General features: G+C 40.6%; 1 protein-coding gene across 1 annotated transcript in view; it reads left to right on the plus strand.

Annotated features, from left to right (window-relative positions):
- Positions 1-19,974, plus strand: part of LOC112574407 — a 31,041-nt gene extending 11,067 nt beyond the window's left edge. The window contains exons 3-6 of the mRNA XM_025255464.1: positions 7,997-8,246; positions 11,974-12,188; positions 12,903-12,993; positions 13,314-19,974. Coding sequence (XP_025111249.1) covers positions 7,997-8,246; positions 11,974-12,188; positions 12,903-12,993; positions 13,314-14,683 — 1,926 coding nt within the window. The 3' untranslated portion in view covers positions 14,684-19,974. The remainder of the gene's footprint in view (positions 1-7,996; positions 8,247-11,973; positions 12,189-12,902; positions 12,994-13,313) is intronic.
- Positions 19,975-20,409: the final 435 nt, after the last annotated feature.

The following is a 20,409-nucleotide window of genomic DNA, read 5'->3' on the forward strand; positions in this document are numbered from 1 at the left end:
TGTGTGTGGGGGGGGGGAGTGGTGGAGACAAAATATGAAAAAAGGAATTTTAATCTGATTGTAAGAACTGAAAAAGCTGACAAAACAGTAAAAACGTGCGTTATACTATAACCGTAAGAAGCAAGTAGTACCAGTCTCAAGCACTTTGCCGTTTTCTTCACATTTATTGAGGTTGCTCGTTGAGCAGAAAACAAAATCCTCACATCTGTCCCAATTGCCAGCCTTCAAACAACATTCTCACCTGTGCCTAGAATGATCTCAGAACTGCAAAATCCTTTTTCTAGTTATCTTGGACACACCTACTTGACGGACGCCTCCGTCTCTGCCATTGGCTGTTGTCTTAATCATCACTAAATGACGAGACGCCCGCCGCTGCACTGCTCAGGCGTGTTTTTTTCCGAGAAAAATTTAACACTTTTAGCATGAACAGCGCATTTTTTCGGCAGATAGCGACATCTTATTTTTTTTTCTGGAATCTGGTTTCGAAAAAAGTCAAATACAGCATTTCCTACCAACTACCAAGTCGGAAAAAGAAACATGCGATTAAATAATGCTTGATATTTCGTAGATAATCATGACCAGAGGCAAGAATTTACGTGGGTTCTCCCCATGCAAATAATCTACTTATTTGATGAGCTTATCCTTAAGTCTCATTAAGCGGCTGTCACTAGTTATATAGAAAAGAACACCTGTAAACTTTTGCTTTTTATAAAACTGCTTTTTTCTTTTATTGTTATATCTGCTAATGCTGAAACACTAAACACGATCGCCATACTAAATCATCGGAAGACATAAGATTAATTATTGTGACGTACAACTCCAAAATTGGTTATTTCATGTGTTGGACAAGTAGTTGGCGTTCTCTGAAGTCCACAAAATACATCCAGCTTGTAATAAGAAAAAAGGAAAATATATGTGAACTATATATTTTTAAAGTAAGCTCAAGACATTAGTCAAGCATGCAATCTTAGAATGTTAAGCAAAGTCTTTCCTAAAATTTTCAGTTTCTTCAATAGGTATGTTTTTTCCCAAATCAATATAGACGGCATGGAAATCCTTTCTATGCTACTGTTGTTTACTTTCTAAAAGATATTTTAAAGTATAGATGCAAATTATTGATGATACAACTTTACTGTATATACAAATTCTGTATTGGCAAATTATCTTCGTGAAATTTAGACAAATATTCGCAAGGTACTTGTCTTTATGTCTTGGACTATTTAGGAAAGTCTGTTCTGTATGTCAATCGTCACCAGCGTAGTCAATACATTATGCCTGCAGTTGCCTGGCAACATCGAAAAAAACCCAGATTTTGCGCAGCAAAGATACTTTGGCAATGGCAATGTCATAGTACACGCTCTCGCTGCACGTAAGTGTTTTTCTTTCATACAACAAAGCACAAAGATTTTTGCCAGGGAACCTTTTGTTTAGCCCGAAACTGTAATTCTTCTCTTCATGACTTCATTTTTTTCTCTTTCTACTTTTTAAATAAATGCAAATTAGCAACGTAGTCTATTCAATATAAGAAACACAACAGAATATTAATAAAGCTTGAGGTTTCACCAAAAAATGTAGCAGATCCTGGGATGTCAGTGATCATAATAACGGCTCAAAATCCCAAGGCGCGTGGAGGACAAACATGGCACCAAACATCATTGTCTTAACCTAAGTCAATCTGCGTGTCAGGACATTACATTATCTAAGTAAGGGTTCATTCAAACGCCCAGCATCATCAAATAGAGTCACCATTTAATGCAAACAGTCAAAGTACGGTACATGAAATAACTAACAAAGTCAGACTTCTTGGTCAGATGATATTATGTATATGTACACAGGTTAAGTTATTGTCGCTGTCAGAAAGCTCTGATGAATAATGTCCCACCGTTAAGCTAAGGTTATCGGTATGATTAATACGCCCAGTTTCAATTATTTCGGGGATTACAGTTAATCACAAATCTGGGACTGCCGTAGTTAAAGTCAAACAACAACACTTACTGCGATCAGGTACCCAAACGTAGGCTCACGGGTAAGGAAGGAAGTCCACACTGAGATGGATCATATACCGGCACTTATTCCAAATACAAGAATCATCACAACTTCCCACAAACAAGTAGATGAAAAGTCAACACATGTATTCCTCTTAGGCGGGGATCTCCTCATACAAGCCAAAAACAGAAGGCGCTCTGGTGTCCATTTCCAGTCAACTGCTTAGGCTCGAACTCAGGTAGGGTATATCCGAGTATCTGCCACAAAATCGCTTCTCTAACACCAATAGGCCGAAAGTCGCAGGGGCTAGTTGCACAACATGTTTATAAACCTTTAAGTTATTCTAAAACAGCAAATTTAACCACAAAGCTCGCACGTGCGTCATTTAAATGCGTTGCACAAGCGCAGACGAAACATTTTGCTGTCGGGAACGAAAAGGCCGAAAAGCGTTTAAAACTAGAAATGTGCTAATCATCTGGACCGCTGGATTCGGAGAGTAAGACGGGCGAACACGATCCTTGCGCGCAGTAAGCACTTTTACAAGGTCTAATTTACAAAAGTATAGAGCAAGTAAGCAATTTTTGACAAAAAACGCCGACTGCATTTGGCATTCAGAACAGAGTTCGAGCCATGAGAATGGACATTAGGTTTATCAAAATATCACATTGTCTTGGCAAGGATTATTAATTGTGCAGTTCCCTTTCCCACACTCGGTACACTTGTTTATGTGGTTTGACGGTCCGACGGTCCGACAGTGATCATCAAAAGGACAGCGCGTGCTTTTCCTCACCTATTGCCGCTCGCATAACATTAAACAGCTTCGCCATTCTCACTACACGATCACTTTACACTTACATATTCACAGTATATGGAGAGGTGCTATTTTCAACATTCAGTTTTGCAAAATCCGGCATCGAATATAGCAGCTTGGCATTTATTTCAACATTTACGCATGCTACAAGATTGCACACTAAGTAATGCTGCGCATAAGAATAAACAACTTGGTCAATACAAATCATAAATACAATGCTTAATTACAGTGTGTGTTTTGTTTTCCATTCCACTTCTTCTACAGCTGAAGAAAAAACAGACATGTCTTCGAACCTAATCAATAATTGCTTAATCAATAATAACACTTAATGATTAACAACTTAAAAAAAGGTAAAAAATAACCGGTTGCTGAGGATAAAATTATTATAAGCAGAACTGTTAGAACCTGCAAAGTACCAACTTAATTCTCGGATGGTAATAAATGGTGAGATAAGTATTCATTTTAGCATAGAGCTGCGTAAATCATTTATACCCGGTGTTCACAGAGTAAATTTTGTTGTTTTTTTAAATAGCAAAGACCCACAATCCAGTTGTATACATTGAAAACATTATGCATAGTGTTTTGTATCAAGAAAGATTATATGCGCACAAATAAATTTGAATTAAAATTCTACTACGAAGGGTTAAGGTTATAGATCAGTACAAAATTAAAATACTGCTGCTTATGAAAGAGGATAAAAGTAATATTACAATGATATGTAAAAATTTCGTGGTAGTAATTTCACTGACGAAAAGGCAAAAGATTATTTTGAATAGCTGTTAAATGCACTTTTTTTTTGATCGTGTGATGTGTTGTTTAACGCAACAAAACAATACTTTCTAACAAGAACTATGTTAGCTGCTTTTAATGGTGATATCAATTAAAGCATGATGGTTTAAACGCGTCTTCGGAATTTTTCTTCGAGGTCTTGGCAAATAAATGACACATTAAAACAATCAGTAAATAATAATCAACAAACTTTTCTTGGAAAAACATAAGAAGAGCTCATAAATGATCTCTATTAATCGATCTATTAGCACGTATTCTACCTATCGATTTGTCTGTTTTGAATGATGATATTAATAAACAGCGCGTGTATTATTTCGCCATAAAAATCCTTCTTATCAGGTCTTCTTTAATTAAAAAAAGTTAATCACAGAATATCTCATAACCAATCAGAACTCGCAGATAAATGACATCTATATTTAACGTGAGTAATAATGCAGCCTTCACGCACAGTGTACACTGGTCCACACACAAAATACACACAAACACAAGGGTATAAGCCTAAACACACATCTACATAAAAATGCGAGCAGAACAAGTAGACTTAACGAATCGTGGATTTGAAAATTGGCTTAGTGAAGAAAAGGGAAAGATTAGCCAATTTTAAGGAATGAGCAATAGCTTGGTAAGCACATTGGCGAGAGTAACAAGGAAATCTGTTGGTTAAGGAAGCAAGTTTGTGAGTGTAGCAAACACGTTGGTAGATGGAAATGGGTGGATGGGAAAATGTAGACTGGGGGTGTTGTAGCGGTGTTGTAACTGTGTTGTAACTGTGTTGCTCGGTTTCCTGTGTCTGTGACCAGTGAGCGGTAAATAGACCAGGTTGTAAACGAGAGTATTCTTCTTTCATGTGAAAACAAATTCTTCCCACCGGGTAGTTTGAGACACACCTGCCTTCTAAAATATGTAAAATCCTAACTAAATCATCTTGTGAAAGACTACGTTTGCTAGAAATATGTTATGTTAGCTGTTAACGCAAAGTTGTAAGAAAGGTGAGTGGTAAAGTGCTTTTTTTGGTTTGGTATGGAAATCTCAAGTAGGATTTTAGCTCAGAGTCTATGTAATATAAAAGTAAAAAAAAAAAAGCATAAAACAAAACTTGATGTTTATGTGCCGCACCGTTCCACAAAAAAATGGTTCTAGAAAATCCGAGCTTTACTAGTTCAATGACCACCTCAAAGTGTGCGAAACCGATCATAAACAGTTTCCAAGCAAAATCTTTGTAGGAAACCATTTTTCAAATATTCATAAACTCGTGAAAGACCGATGTAAAGGTTTTCACAGATATTCGGAAATCAATCAAATCCTTCTTCTATTCCAGTACTCCTGTAAAAAGAAAGAATAATGAAAAATAAATTTAAAAATAAAATAGAGTAAGAGAGAGAGAGAGAGAGAGAGAGAGAGAGAGAGAGAGAAAAGGAAAAGAAAAGAACGAGAAAAGGCAAAATTCACAAAGAGAGAGAGAGGGTCCGAGACGAGTCCTATGTGATCAGGCCCAACTTGCATTCAACTAACGCTTCGAAAGCTATCGGACAGAGTTCATAAATTATAAGCCAGTGCTCTCTCTCCTACGTAATGTACACGTGAACAGCTCTGATGGTGTCTAAAAAAAGCGAGTGGACTATTGAATATAAACAGTGCAGACTTGGCACCGTTGGAACAAAATTCGTAAGCTCACAGTTTTTCTTGAAAGTTGAATTCTTTGACCAACCGGATGTACAAGCAGATACCGTCCCAATGACACTAACAGGACACGCCTTTATAACATTTCCACTACAAATCATCAGAAAACGGCAGTCAGATCAGCCGGGGTAGAAGCAGAATATTAAACGGAAATGAGTCGGGTGAGGCCACTCCAATGCGCAGAGCTCGGAAGTGTTCGTCCCTGAGCTTGGAGTCTGCGCAGTGGCACTTCGGTCTCAAGCGGAATGCTAGCACACGCGAGGCACGTTCTCATACGCCCTACGGTCTTTGAGGCGACAGAAGACCCTGGATGTGTTCACCCCAAAGCTCTTGAAAGGCGTTGCACTAAGGGTTTATCGCCGAGTTGAAGTGGCTCAACAAGATCACGCCATATTGTGACACCATCTGAGAAACTTAGGCTGCAGTGGCATGGGTCACTTGCTGAAACGCGGTGGTGCTACGATAGCCAGGAATTTTCAAAATGATTCTTCTACAATATGTTTTCTGTAATATTTAGAAAAAAAGGTGTTCAGCCGACTTTGTCCAAGTGTCAGCCCAGATTTTTCCCCAAACTTAAAGGAAAGCTGTGAACTATCGCCTGATCTGCATTCCTTCCCAGGGGAAGCTTTGGCGCGTGCAGTGTGCAGGGAGCGACGACCGTTGGGGAAAAGGTCTCGACTCAGATCTGCGGATTTCATGTCCCGTCTCTCCACAGAATAGTTTTTTGTATCGGTGAACTAGCAACTCATGGAGGCGGAGTCCGTGAGTTATATTCCGATATAACTCGTCACTAGCCTTACGAGGGATGTTAAGGATTAGCTGTCGAATCTCTTCAGGTGGTGTGTTGCAGGTAAGACATTTTGTCGGTATAGTTTTAATATTAAAATCGATGTAAAACGATTACACTAAACCATTAGTCACCATAAAATTCCGAGCAGTAAAATTCATATAAAATACCCTCAAGAAAAATATTGCCTCCCACCCCACCCCATCTCCCCCAAAAATTCTAACGTAAAGAAAATATTTAAATTACTACAACCAGAAGGGAGAAAGACTGAAATAAAGAAAGACAGGAAAGAGTATTAATCCTAAACACCACTACACCACACACACATACACAAAGAACAGAAAAGTCAATACTTATAAATTAATTGTAAAATAATAATAAAGGGAGTGAAAAAAAATAACTCAAAGCAAAGAATCAACGAAAACGCTTCGTGAAAAAGCCCATGATCTAAATAAAAAGCCACATATTATTATTTCTATTATTATAAGAACCGTTCCGAACCTAACATAAGCTGACAGCAGAAAAACAATAAAGCAATAACGGATTAAAATACAGTTTATCAATAAGGGAGACACTTATTTCTACAAGCTTTTTTTTTCAACGCAGACAAACTGCAACCAGAACTTCTAGAAAGAAAGATAGTTTTGTAGGCGAATACAATTGAAAGATCGCTCTTAATCTTTTATCCTCTTTTAATTATTACAATTACTATGGTTATTGTACCTGAACTTCATATGTTCCAGTCGCAACTGCAAACCATGTTAATTCTATTTACTAAGTGGCTTTGAGATGGGGCGGGGTAGGGGTTGTGGGTTGTGGTGGGGACGTCTTGTCAGTTATTTTTCGTGTATACCTGCAAAAAGAGAAGAATATGAAAGTGTTTGAATGTCTCGAATCTGTGTCTCAATTAACCAATCTACAAAATGCCAATTAAAAAAAGTGTCATTTTGATCTTGTAATATTTATTGATAATCTGAGAAACACATTTCATGTTTCGGAATAGTATTAAAAACAATCAAGCAGAATTTACCGATCATTTTGATTTTGTTATAATTTTAGGATCAGTCATTACTGCGCGTGCAGATGTTTTCCCCTATTTTGCTTATAACCATTTCTAAATTATGCCTTTTTATTCATTCCCAAACGGCATGCTTGTTCGTGTTGCTTGTAAAAATGTACTCTGAAGCTATATGTGATTAATACTCTCGATTAGTCTACAATATAAACTTACTGTCATTGTGTCTGTTTTTTTTTTTTTAATTACAAATTACCTGTCCCTGTATCGTTTGAACATTCTCTTAATGTTTCTTTGAATACTCGTTTACTGTCATGTTAGTATGCTGTTATTTTTCAGCATATTAGGTGATATGTTAGTGAAATTAGACAATTACTAAAAGCCAGCGAGCTTCCAGGGGAGGCCAGACCACCATAGAAACTATCAAGAGTGAAGTACGATATCCGAGTCTGTTTGATCAGAAATAAAATTTAAATATATCGTCTTATTTTATATGTTTTCTATATTTGTCAAAACTTAGGTCAGCTATCATTTTAGACCAGCTATTATTAACACGTTAAGTTGCATTATGGTTTTAATGTAGCAATGCATTTTGCAATGTGAAACAAGAGGCATTCCACTGCTAATTGTGCATCTTTTTAATTTCTTTGCGTGAGAGTCCTATAACTGGACACCTTGTTCCTGTTTGGTATGAAACAAGCTAAAAACCGAGTGACATTTGCTACCGACCTGTTGGTGTTTACTAGCAAAGAATTGAATGGAACAAACATTGAAAAATGCTTACGTGCGTGTGTACATGCGTGCGTGTGTGCGTGACAGTGCGTGCGCGTCTTGGTATCATCTGCATGCACGGCTGTCTCCCTGGCTTCCTTCCTTTATTTTTTTCCACCGTAGGAACTAAAGCCATCTGTCTTCTGTATCTATACAGCCCGAGAAATTCGACAAGTTCCAGCCATGGCCACACGGTCACTGCCGGTACATCTACAGCCCGCAACAGGAAGATGGCCGGCGCCACGTCAGCGGCTGGGCCATGCGGAACACCAACAACCACAACGCCCTCATCCTCAAAAAGTCATGCCTTGGTGTCCTCGTCTGCTCCCAGGACTGCCTCCTGGAGAACGGAGAGAAAGTTCACCTCAGACCCGCCATTTGCGACAAGGCACGACGGAAGCAAATCAGTGAGTAATGTTGCTGTTACATGTCTTGCGTGCTGTGCTTGACCTAAAAATGACCCCTGGGCTTATAGCCAATAAAATGAAATGAAAATAGCAACATTGCTACTGAGGCTGCATGCTGAACTAATATCAAAGTAGTACCTTTGTCAGAAATGTCAAAGAATCAAAGAGGAAGTATGATGCAGACAAGGTGAGGTAAGCTAAGAACTATGTGGCTGTGCGTTTGAATACGGTACGATAATGGCATCGTTATATCAAGAGTACACGCAGTAAGGATCTACTCCTACCCCAATAACCCAGAAGTATTAGAGGCCTATTATCTTAGTACAAGAAGTCTGGTTTATTAACATAAAGGCTTTTTAAAAATTCCTTTCTAAGCCATCATACGCGTAAAAAAATGTACAGCTTCTGTAGCCGCGAAGAGTACCAAAAACAAAAAAAAATAAAATAAAATAAAATAAAATTGGAAGGGGAAGGGACAGTCTCTGTTACCCTTGGCAACGAGCTTCGATTGTGCTGTAGGTAATTAAATTATAAGAAAGAAGTGCTGCTGCAAAGCAGTACAGCACAACGTGTAAAACGCTGCCTTTCCTTTTCGTAACCCTAAACCCAATCTCACCGCAAGCACAAATGCACAACTACACGACTTCCCACACAAATTGATTGCAAAGGCTTGCCAGTCACTGTTGCGAAATACTGATGGACAAAACTTAAAATAAAAAACTGTCTCAAAATAGGTTCATGTGCACGTTATAGTCGTCTCTCTGTAAGTGGAACAAAAAAGCCGCTGAGCTTCCAGAAACTTTTATCTACATCAGCCATCGGGACAGTCTTTCGTCCCTATCAATAAATATTATAAAAAAGCACGCGAAGGTTTATTTTGTCATTCAAAATCATTGTTGTTTGGGAAAAATCAAATAAATCTTTTTACTCAATAATTCTCGACAAGAAGAGAGCAGCTGTTTTGGTGCAAAATTTTATAAGCCACGTCACGTTTCTACATAGGTTCTTCCAATTAAATTATGGTCCCAGATACCCCCATCAGCTTATGCGTTGACAACGTAAACATATCTATAAACAATGCACACGTCTCTGTTGATGATCTTGACCTGAGCTTGCTAATGTTTTGCTAATGTTTATCTCGGGAACGAAATTGAGGCATTGATCAAGATAGGGGTGGTGGTGGTGGGGGGTATCTTGCTCTAAGCTTTACTTTATCATAAAAAAAATTGCACTCCGTCGTCCTTTAAAAAGAAAAATGCGTTTTGGATTCTTCAGTGTGACATTTAATGCTAGTATAAGAAAATGTGGTGTAACAATACATCTCCTCCCCTATCCCCTACATTTCTGTCCGACAATACTCATCAAACGTTTCATTGTTTCCATCTTCTTCATACATGTTCGTGCAGAGAATGTTCTCGACGCAAAACAGAATCTTGTTTTTTTCCCCCCGCTGCATTTTTTTAACCGGGAGTGAGGTGTGTGTCACAACATGAAGATTCTACAGAAAAGTTATAAAAATGAACTACTAAAACATAAAGTTTACAAAAATAATGCAACTTACCATCAGGTGAATAACACTGATGAAACGGAAAAGAACGTTTTCAGATTGGTCAGAGGCAAACAAGGTCACATAACACATCCAGGTCACCCAAAGGTCATACAATGGGAGGTGGGAGAGCCAGCAGGAAAGTAACCAGATCAAGACAAGAACGCGCCAACAGCGGATTCCCCGTTGGCTGGCCAGCCGTTACATTGCTGGTGGAAGTGAGGTGTTGAAGACCACGGTGTGTTCACGGTCCTTGCAGGAGAACCCCGATCAAGGAGCGACACTGGGTCGCCCTGGGTCATGAACCTGGAGCCGAAGTGTCGAAAGAACCATATCCGGCGAAGCTGCTGCGCGTTTCCCTGAGAAGAGAAGTAGTGATAGGTACGACGTAGAAACGAACGGCAAAAATCCACCTGAAACTCATGTTAGTAACAGCGATGTTCGGCAGTATAGGCCGTAAATGCGTTGACATCAGCAGCGGAAGATGAAGCACTTGACTGATACTCCGCAGTAGCCGTCCACTCCTCTATTCCCCTCCGCCCTCCAAGCCACTTCCGGTCTCCATGGATTGCTCATCTTACAGAGATGTGGCCGAACCGAGACAGCGCCCTTCCCCATAATAATTTTTTTTTTATTGATCTTCACCTGCAGCGGCAGACTTCTCCCGTGAGCAGAGGTAAAGACCAACAGACCTGTTGCACCAAACCCTTCTGTAAGCTCGTCCAGGGTGTAATAAAAGGATTGAAATTCCCCGTTACCCAAACCACAGCATCGGCATTCTACAACTGCTGCTTTTTCAAGTAAAGGGAAGCAAGAACTGCTGGAAAAGGACACACATCTCGCGGTCTTTTTGATGTGCAGCTGATTATGTCACATGACATTCATCTCATTTTAACACACCTCTGGGTGTTTTGAAGCACCAGCTCAAAAATCAACTATCTCATTCATTCCCTCTCAAAAGTAAACAACATATATACACACCGTTTTTATTGAACTGTATTCAAAATGTAAATCCAAAATTACAATTTTTTCTTTTATATACATATGTGATATGTATATATAAAATAAATGTGCAAACGTTTCATCTGGATCATAACCATGTGCAGGTCAAACAAAAATTGAGGCTAGGAAAGTTTTTGGCCAAAATAGTAATTGAACAATTTTGAATTGAAAAAAATGTTCGCATTTCACATATATGTGTCATTAAAAATATTTCTGAAACAAAGTAGGTACTTTTACAGCAACAAACAAATTATCTATTTTCTCTGGAGGAAGGCACACATGATGAAATTACTGTTGAAAACCAGCTGATTACTGAAACAGTTTGTGTCCATGGTTTCGTGGCATATTGTACCGAATATAAACCATACAAACAGACTGAAAATAATAACCGAGGAGCTGAAAGCAGGGCTTCCTCTTCTGCTTTTTCTTGGTCGGTTACCTACTCTCCAGCGAAGTCGACGTTAATGCCATTCTTTACAAAATGAGCCGTTACGAATGTCCCTATGGCAAGATGCTAAAGAAACGACACAGCAAACAATGGAGGGAAATAGGCATCAGAAGGAGAAGGTCCAATCGATAAAAGTCAGAAGAGTTGGAAAAGGACCACTTGCCTCGTGGTTAAGAAAAAGGAAAGGAAGGAAAAACCCGCAAAAGTACTTAGCGAACAATGGGAGTTGAAAACCCTGAACATGCAAACACATTTAAAGAAAGACACTCACATTCTCTGTCTCTCTTTCTCTCTCCCTCTCACACACACAAACATATGTACAAAAATAAAATAGAATAAAATAACCACCCACCCAAAATGAAAGAACCAAGAACAAAGTGGAAAAAAACATGCACAGAGGTCACAAGCATCCAATATAAACTATAATATATTAGCTAAATGAAGCTTTCTGAGGCTAAAAGAAAGAAAACCAACCAAACAGACAGATAAGAGAATGAATGAGAAAGCAAAGCTCTCAGATCTAAGACTCTAAGTAAAACTTTAAAAAGGTGAAACGCAGTACAGAATTTTTCTCTCCATGAAAATTGTATGCAGGTCTAGAGGTTCTGGCGAGACTTTTGGCGAGAACCCATATTTTTTTCCTGGACACAGCACCAGTTGTTATCCTGTCATTGAACTCGTTTGTAAGCACCACCTTTTTGTTTGTACTTAGTTTTTCTTTTCTTTTCCAGGCAAGCCATGTCCAAATCCAAACTGCCCTGGAACTCTAGAGCTGCTGGCTTGTCGAGGCCACTGTGGATATCCGGTGACTCATTTCTGGCGCCATTCTCATGGAGCTATCTACTTCCAGGCAAAAGGCTATCACGACCACCCTAGACCGGAAGTGAAGTCAGTAGCTGAAAGCAGACGAGGTGCCGGGGGCGCACGGCATTACAAGTCCTTCATGGTAAATATTGACTCATGTTGCTGGCAAATACTGGATATGATTTCTTAAAAGCTCTGATAAAATGCTCTTGGTAAATTCGTCAAGTGAACACCACATTGTACATATATTTTAATCCCATTTTTCACTAGGTTTGTTGTATAATCACATGACGTGGCTTTTGGTATGTTAAACAAAAAACAAAACAAAAAACAATCTTTGCCCACCCCTGGTCTAGTCATTTGAGCATAACGCTCGTCTCTCATGCTGCAGTCAGGTCATTAACAACTTTCAATTAAGCCGTTTTTGTGTTGTGAAATGAAGAATGAAATTGTCAGGTAGGCTAACAGCTGTTTCAGCGCCTACTAACGATGGAAACACCGAGCACAGTGTAGAAAAATAATATGATAGAAAAAATGAAAACATAAAACACAAGAAGGTAAAAAGGGAAGAGCAAAATGTCAAAGCATGCAAGATCGTTTTGTGGCTGTGGAATGCTGGGTTGTGTGGAATGGGCAGGGGCAATTATTAGAATCATTATAATTACTATCTTGTAGATTATTTAATATTTACAAAGGCGAACAGGAACAAGGATATTTTAAATTACGAATATAACAGCTGTTTCACGTCAGATCCACATCTGCCCCCCTCAAAAGAAAGAAAAGGAAAGAAAAAACAGAAAGTTCAAGAAAGCCTAATCCTCACAGACAACTAATAACATACGGATTTCTTTTCCAGGTATCAGAAGTGTTTGGCACAGACAGAAAGCGGCATCTTCTAGGTGACCACGAAGACGCACCTGGAAGAAAGCTGTTCGCTGCTTTACCTGGCAAGTTTAACTGTTATATCTTATTTATCCCTTGTTTATAACACCGATCCTTTTGCGATTACACACACTTGTATATATATATATCTTAAACATGTATCGTCTTTTAATCGTGTATCGTAATCCAGGAACTATCAAACTAAAATATGTAGGTGCAACTTAATGCTTTGCCCAAATCTTTTGCGATTAAATACAGCATGATTGTTAGTATTAACGAAAAATGACTTTTCTTTCACATCCAATGCTCACGGGTAATGATACAATTCTCTGCGGAAAGACTGAGACAGTTTTGTAACCTTTGCTTTTTTCATTGACCTTTACAGGCGACGAGGTTATGTGCTCGTGCCCGCCGTTCGAGTGCATGTGTAACAAATCCCGCCCAGCGTTCAAAAGCTACCTTCCCGCCTACGACATGTTCAAGGAGTCGCTGCAGCCGCCCGCCCCCTTCACGCAAATCAACATCACCAACGCCTACCCGTCTGGCACAGGTCCGTCTTTGGACCTCTTCTTACACGGCGGCGGCGACAACGGGCGCCCGGCCCGACGAGGATGCGGTATGGGGATGGTGGAGAGCCCTCGGCTTCTGCCCAATCCAGTCGCCTTCGGTCAGGGCGCTAGGTCGTTTCCGGCCCTGAACGTCCGGTCACCTCTGGCCACTGCCGGCGGCGAGCAGGGCTTCTGCGACAGCCCGCAGTATCGGCTGCGAGACAACAGCTGCATAGACAACGCCGTCAGCAGTCTAGGTGGCACAGAAATGCGGGTTCTGAGGGACACGAACCTGCTGCAACACAGGCCGAGCGAGCTGCTGCCGCAGGCCAGGTTCCCGGGAGAGTCCGTGGGAGACGGCGCCCCACCGCCTCCGCCGCAACCGCTGTTGCTAGAAGACCGCTTCTCCGCCAGCAGTAGCAGCACCACGGCTGGTTTTTTATCGTCCTCAGCGGAAACCCTCTTCGGAAGCTTGTCCAGGATGGACGATCTTTACTCTATGCCGGGGCTCAAAACGGAGCCTCTTGACTCGCAAGACTCCTTCCCTTGTGCGAGCCAATCTCAGTCGCCGGAAGCCGGGGGATCGCAGCAAGGCAGCAGCTTGCTCAAGCCACATGCGCCGGACGGAACGAGACCAGTGGGACCAACAGACGAAGACAGCCTCTTTGCCAACAGCTCGTGCGCCAAGGGCGGCACGCCGTCTTTGTCCAGCCCTCAACTGCTGGGCTCGCAGACACCAGATAGTCTCCTGGACACGTCACACGCTGACGCCTGCGGGTTGCTGAGCTCCAGCCACACACCCACCACCCCGACGCAGTTCGGCAAAAAGTTTGAGGAGCTGAGGCCGGTGCCGCAGAGGCAGTTTCCGGGAGACCACGGGCCCAGATCGGCCTTTGACCTTTTACACAACACTATTTTCTTTCGAGACGACTTACCCAACCCTGGCGCTTCGGCCACAAGAATGAGGGAGCCGTCAACGAGCATCATACCCTACGGACAACAGTACGCAGGCACGAGTACACCGCAGATGCACATGCGAACGGACACCCAGATGGCGACATGTCCGGCTTCGAATGACAGCAGTGGCGCCTGGTACGGTCGTTGCCCGACCGAGTGTTTTCAGCATACTCAAGCGACACAGTCCTATTCTAATCTGTACAAACAGGCCTGCAACCACAGCATTAACATAACATTGACTTATAATTAACACCGGAAAGGAAATCCTAATAAGGAACTATTTCAAGGAATTCCTTTTGTAAAACTGTACTTAAAATTCGTTGATCACACTTGTCAATATAAAATATATAGTGTATTTAATAATGTAGTATATATAATTTATGATATGTTAAACAATGTATTATACAATATATACTGTATAATATATAATATATGAGGGAAGCAAATGGCAGGCTGATGACCGGATGAGTATGAGGTCGCTTCAGTAAAACTGACATCGACACGGAAGGCCTTTTAAAGATGTCACTTTATTGCTGTTTGTACAGACGTGTAAATTTAGTCTTACAAAGTTTATTCCAGTTTATAAATTGTCAGATTTGTAAACTGGCTAAATATATGTGCATATACTTATGTATAGGGAGGTGGAAAAGGCCGGTTCGTTGAACTAACGTTGAGAAAGGACAAACGGAGCAGTAAGACAAGCGACAATGTTGCACTTCTTTTAATTGTTTTTTCATTCGGCAGATGTAATATGCGACATCTTTAGGCGATTGGCCTAAATTTAGAAAAAAGACTTTGAAAAGTCAGCAGCCGATTGTTGCCTACCATGACCACAGTTGCCTTGCGCATAGATGGCGTCTGAGGCGTTTTGGCCCAGAAGCCACACCATACACTGACGCTGTAATAAAGTTACACACAGGTTTGAAAGTAATCAGTATTCGTGACGAAGGTTTTATTTTTTGTTACTGTTTTTTAATATCTATTTTTTTTTTTTTTTTTGCCAGTTCGGAAATTGGACGAGAGACACTTCTGTCGTATTTGGACAGGCGCTCGCTGGGTTATCATCTATTTCTCACTGGGTTAAAAAAAGTTTCTAACATTTGCATAGTTATGTCTCGAGGAAGCCTAACCTGGAAGACTTGGTGGCATCAAGTGGGGTTTTGAGTTGCGTATCTCTGACAGCGCAAGGATTTATGAATAAGTTTCTGAGCGTACGAGGACGGTACGCACAAAATCGCGCTGCGCGTGCTCTGGATAGACGAGTGGGTTTTTGATCTTGTTATAAGAGGACATTTGTTTTTATTACTATAACATCGTGGAGATTTCCGTGATGTAGAAGAGCGATTCTATTGTCTACTCATGGCTTGCGAAGTATACGGTGGAGTCAAATGCCAACCCTGCGTTTACGCACAGCGTAAAGACGAGGTCTAGCATGTGTACACATTGGTTTATCCTGTGTAAACACATCATTTCCACCTGTAATCAGGTTTAACATGTCTTTATCACCCATCAGCACAGTTTGTGTGCGTAAATACCTCATTAAAACGTGTGAACGCAAGTTTATCACGTGTAAGCATATTTTTTTAGAACTGTAAATGCCGAAATCGTTAACATAAACGTCTGCTTACTTTTTTCGTAAGCCCACGTGATCACAAAAACAGTTGGTTATTTTGTAATCTGCGTTTTGTACTGTCTTCGGTGCAGTCCAAGACTTCTGAATCCGTTGTGTCCACATGTCGGATGTCCTGGGCTATTGCCGGTCTTGCTTGAACGACAACTCGACTGACAACTACAACTACTATTGCATTCGCAAATGAGCGTGGACGTCAGCGCGAGTTTTCTTCCTGGTCAAAAATAGTAATAGACCATGAGCAACTTGCGGATGCGGATGTTAACGACATCTTGCGTGAAGGCGGAGAATAGACATGAATGTGAGAAAAAAAAAAAAATAAGCAAAGCGATTTTTCGGGGTTGAAAAGAAAGATACGCACTGAAGACAGAATTTTGTTTGCTAAGCAACGATACTGATAACAATGTATTTCAAGGTCTTCAGCACCTTGAAACTTTATTTTTGGAGCAAATACTTCCGAGAGTTCCAAGATTATAAGTGACTCTCCCATTTTTGCTTTGATTTTTTCCAAGTCATTCAGTTTCTGTTATGTTTCACAGGAAATGATGCCAAGAGAAAGCGCTCAAAGAGGATGACAGAATAGAACTTCAGGAAATAAGCGGAAAACCATCAAAGGTCGGGCAACATAATGATAGCAGAACACATTTGTAGCCCTGCCTTCGAATCCAACAGTAGTGAAAAGACATCTCAGTAATAAACAAGCCTTGCCAGCAAAGTCTTTTCACGTCAAACTTTTTTTGCAAAATCGTGGAAATGATTGCGGAGTACTCCAGATGGCCATATCCAACAAATGGTCATAATATATTTATTTCGTTACGTTGGTCCGCCGGAACAATACCTCAGAATTATGTAGTACTCATATGACTTCTGTGTTATATATCCTGTGCTCTTTGTGACAATTTTGTGTACCTTCCAGATGTTTTCAACCACCATATTTGATCCCGGCCTTCACATTCCCCTAGCGATATGTCCCAAGCAGAAATGTAACGGGAAAAGAAAGTAAGCTTATGAGCAAAGACAATACGAAAATCTGCAGCCGATTCTATCGAGTTGAGAAATACTCTACCTACAAAACTACATTTGAAACGCATCGCCTAGTATTATACAACGTCCGCCAATGAGAGCGAATCTTCCGGTGTCTCAGCAGCTTTCTGCAAGTAATGGACACGATTATCTGACAAGATCTTTATTGGCAAATGTTTTATCAGTTTGCAAACACTCTTAGTGCAATGATAAAAATCCGGCTGTAGTATCGTACTCACCTTACGCCCTCCGCCTCTCGCCCACCACCTCCCGTCCATCCAGAAAAAGATATTGTGACAGTTGTTGTTAGTGTGGAAATATTTGTGATTGAGTTTGGTCTTTCTGCGTCTTGGACAAAGTGTTAGATATTGTGTGGTACAACTTGATTTTTAAAACTACTTTGTCATCATCCCGGCGCTTACACCCTATTTAAAGTGTCATTGAAGTAATTTAGACCCTACCAATCAACAGCCGTCTAGAGGTTAAAATCCCGCCAATGAAAGGACGTGTCGACCATTTCGATCCCATAAAGCAAGCACTCTTGTCTTATTTTATACACTTTGAGAAAAGCATGGATGCCATAAAATTGGATCATAACTTAGTAGCTGGAATCCATTGTTTCCATAGGTATTTGTGTCTCTTAAAACGACAGTGGTTGTGGTTCTTAAGTCAGATACGAAAATACTGGGATGAAACTTGCTTTTTTCCCCAATGTAAGGGCTGTGACACTTCCTTGCATTTTAAAACATTGTGTACAGCGGACAAGGCATCCACATTACTTGCATTTATGAGCATGAACTCCGAAGTGTTTATTGTTTCGTTTCTTGGGCGTCATTTCCAGTGCTTGTTCCCTCGTAACTTGGGCGCAGATTCCACAATGTTTGCCAGGAAGTAGGTCTCGGCTACTTAACGTTCACAAGTCTTGAATGAACATCTTACCTTCAATCACTAGCGATGCTTTAGTCCTGCGCCACCTTCTTCCTGACGTCACACTATTCCTTCTTTCATCTTCTTATATTTTTGATGTCTTTCCCGAACGTTCCAACATCTAACCCACGCGAACCTCGTGGTTCAGTTCATTTGTGTGGATCGTGGATAGTGATTCTGCGCCTGTTCCCCGGGCGCCCCAAGTTTTATGCAGGAATCCCCATGACTGCCGGCGTTGGTGGCGAAGGACCCGGTCTAAAACACCAACCGTGTTTGGCAAGACGTGAACTATGCCCTCAACGTGAATAATGACTCCTAGTGACCCGATGTGTCTGGCAAGATTCACAGTGACCCATAATGTTTGCACATGCCATCTGTAACCCTAATGTGTCCGGCAAGACCTGGCGCTGGTTTGCAGCACGTACATGTCTCGTGACTTTCTCCGCAGAATCATGTTGGGGGAGGGAGGGTGACAAAAGGAGCAGGATGGCAATCGCGCATTGTGTTGTAAAGATTCTTCCTGTAACATTTGTTGCGAAAGTCTCTCATTAGATAAGAAGTACAAAGCTACAGGAGCTTTAAAAGGGTTTGTAATGGGGGCTTCTTTATCCAGGAAGGTTAAAATCTCTCGAAAGGCAAATTGCAAAAACTGGAAGAGCTTTTCCAACGGTTCGTGGGAGTCCTTAGTAAAAGGTTTGAAACTCATTTCATCTTCCCTCCAAGAAGCATCGATAAAACCTGGGATGAAATGGATGCGTCTGCCTTCCTCATGCCACTTTCACCCTCTTAATAACTGCAAAGCAGAAGGATTTATGCGGGGGATCAGACACGTATACCTTTTCTACCACTCCCAACTCTCCTTCTCCCTTCTCCTCTGCTGTTCACAACAAACAATTTGTTCAGTAATATGGTAGAAAGGAGAAACACAACAGCAACCCTACCCCATTCACAAAAATATTGATATTTGCACACGTTTTGGGAGTAAAGTGATTATCTGCACAAAACAAAGCCAGCTGCTTGTGTGTTTATAATATGATCTTATTGTTTTATTGTGTTCGTTGTCAGTTCTTGTTGCCTGATGATCACCCTCTCGTGTTACTTATTCGGCCTATGGCAATTGTTACCGTGAGCGAGAAGCTATGCGCCTCCATGTTGCTGTAACTCCTGTATTTTGTCAGCTGTCGGCTCAGTCTGTGAACGTTCAAAGCGCTTTTGTCCATCTTTAATGATCTGTAATACAGTCTCTCAAAGGCACAATGTTCCTGGACTCAAGCATATGGGGGTCGTACAGAAGCCATGGCTCACAGCCATGTCGTTACAGTCTGTAACATAATCCATCGCAGTATGCTTACAAGAAAACCTTTTACAACAGCGATGATGTAATTATAATTTAGTTCAACAGCTGTCCACCTTTTAGCTCATCAGACACAGTTGTATAGTTTTACTATAGAAATAATAAAAAATCAAAATTTCCCTCATGATAATCTCTTCTATGGAATGAGAAATAATGTTCCTTTTGTTATGAGAGCTCTCGTGACTGCGTTGCACTAAGAACTTTTGTTGTTGTTGGTTTTTTTTAATTAATTTTTTGTGTGTGCCAACAACAGGTACAGGATTAAAGAGATTTAATAAAAATAATCGCAGTGATCCAGGTGATCTGGAACCAGCAATAAGTAAACAGGGTAGTAAATATAGCCGTCGGAGCGCACCACGTGACCTTTCGACACTTAATGGTGCAAAGATATAAAATATTATATTGTAAAATATTGATTTCACTTTCCGCGTGACTAGTTTATTAGTCCTGTCCACAAAACCAGTGTTGACCATGGTGCTGAAGAGAGCACTTATCACAAAGCAAGTTAATAATTGTAATGAGCTCAGTGCAGTAACTTTCAATGTGCCTTATACGCAGCTTTAAGCATTGTGAAAATGTGGTGTACAGAAAATAATAAATATGTTTACCTCCCTTAACAAATGTCTTCTCGTTTTGTATATATATATATGTGTGTGTGCTTATGTTGCTGTTCTCTTGAATGAGAAATGCGTCGAATGTTGGAAACAATATTATCTTCAAGGACAAGTAAGAAGCAACTATTTTAATGATTGGGTGAAGATTGGACAAGATATTAATATCTTCCTTTGATTCTTTGATACATCTGTACACTATGCACAGGATAGACCTCGGGATTGTACATGGATAGGCTAGGTAGAGCTGGGACTATACGTTAATTAGATGTAGGCGTGTACAAACGTGACGTCAAGATTTTAATCATTTTTTTGTGTGCGTAGGGATCTTCGTAGGCTTGAAACTCGAGAACATAAGAATTGTTATCAATAAGATTTGGTAGGAATGGCGTCAAGCAGAAAAACATTGCAAATTATTAGTTTCTCCTATG

The sequence above is a fragment of the Pomacea canaliculata genome, linkage group LG10, assembly GCF_003073045.1.
Source record: "Pomacea canaliculata isolate SZHN2017 linkage group LG10, ASM307304v1, whole genome shotgun sequence".
NCBI classification, from domain to species: domain Eukaryota; kingdom Metazoa; phylum Mollusca; class Gastropoda; order Architaenioglossa; family Ampullariidae; genus Pomacea; species Pomacea canaliculata.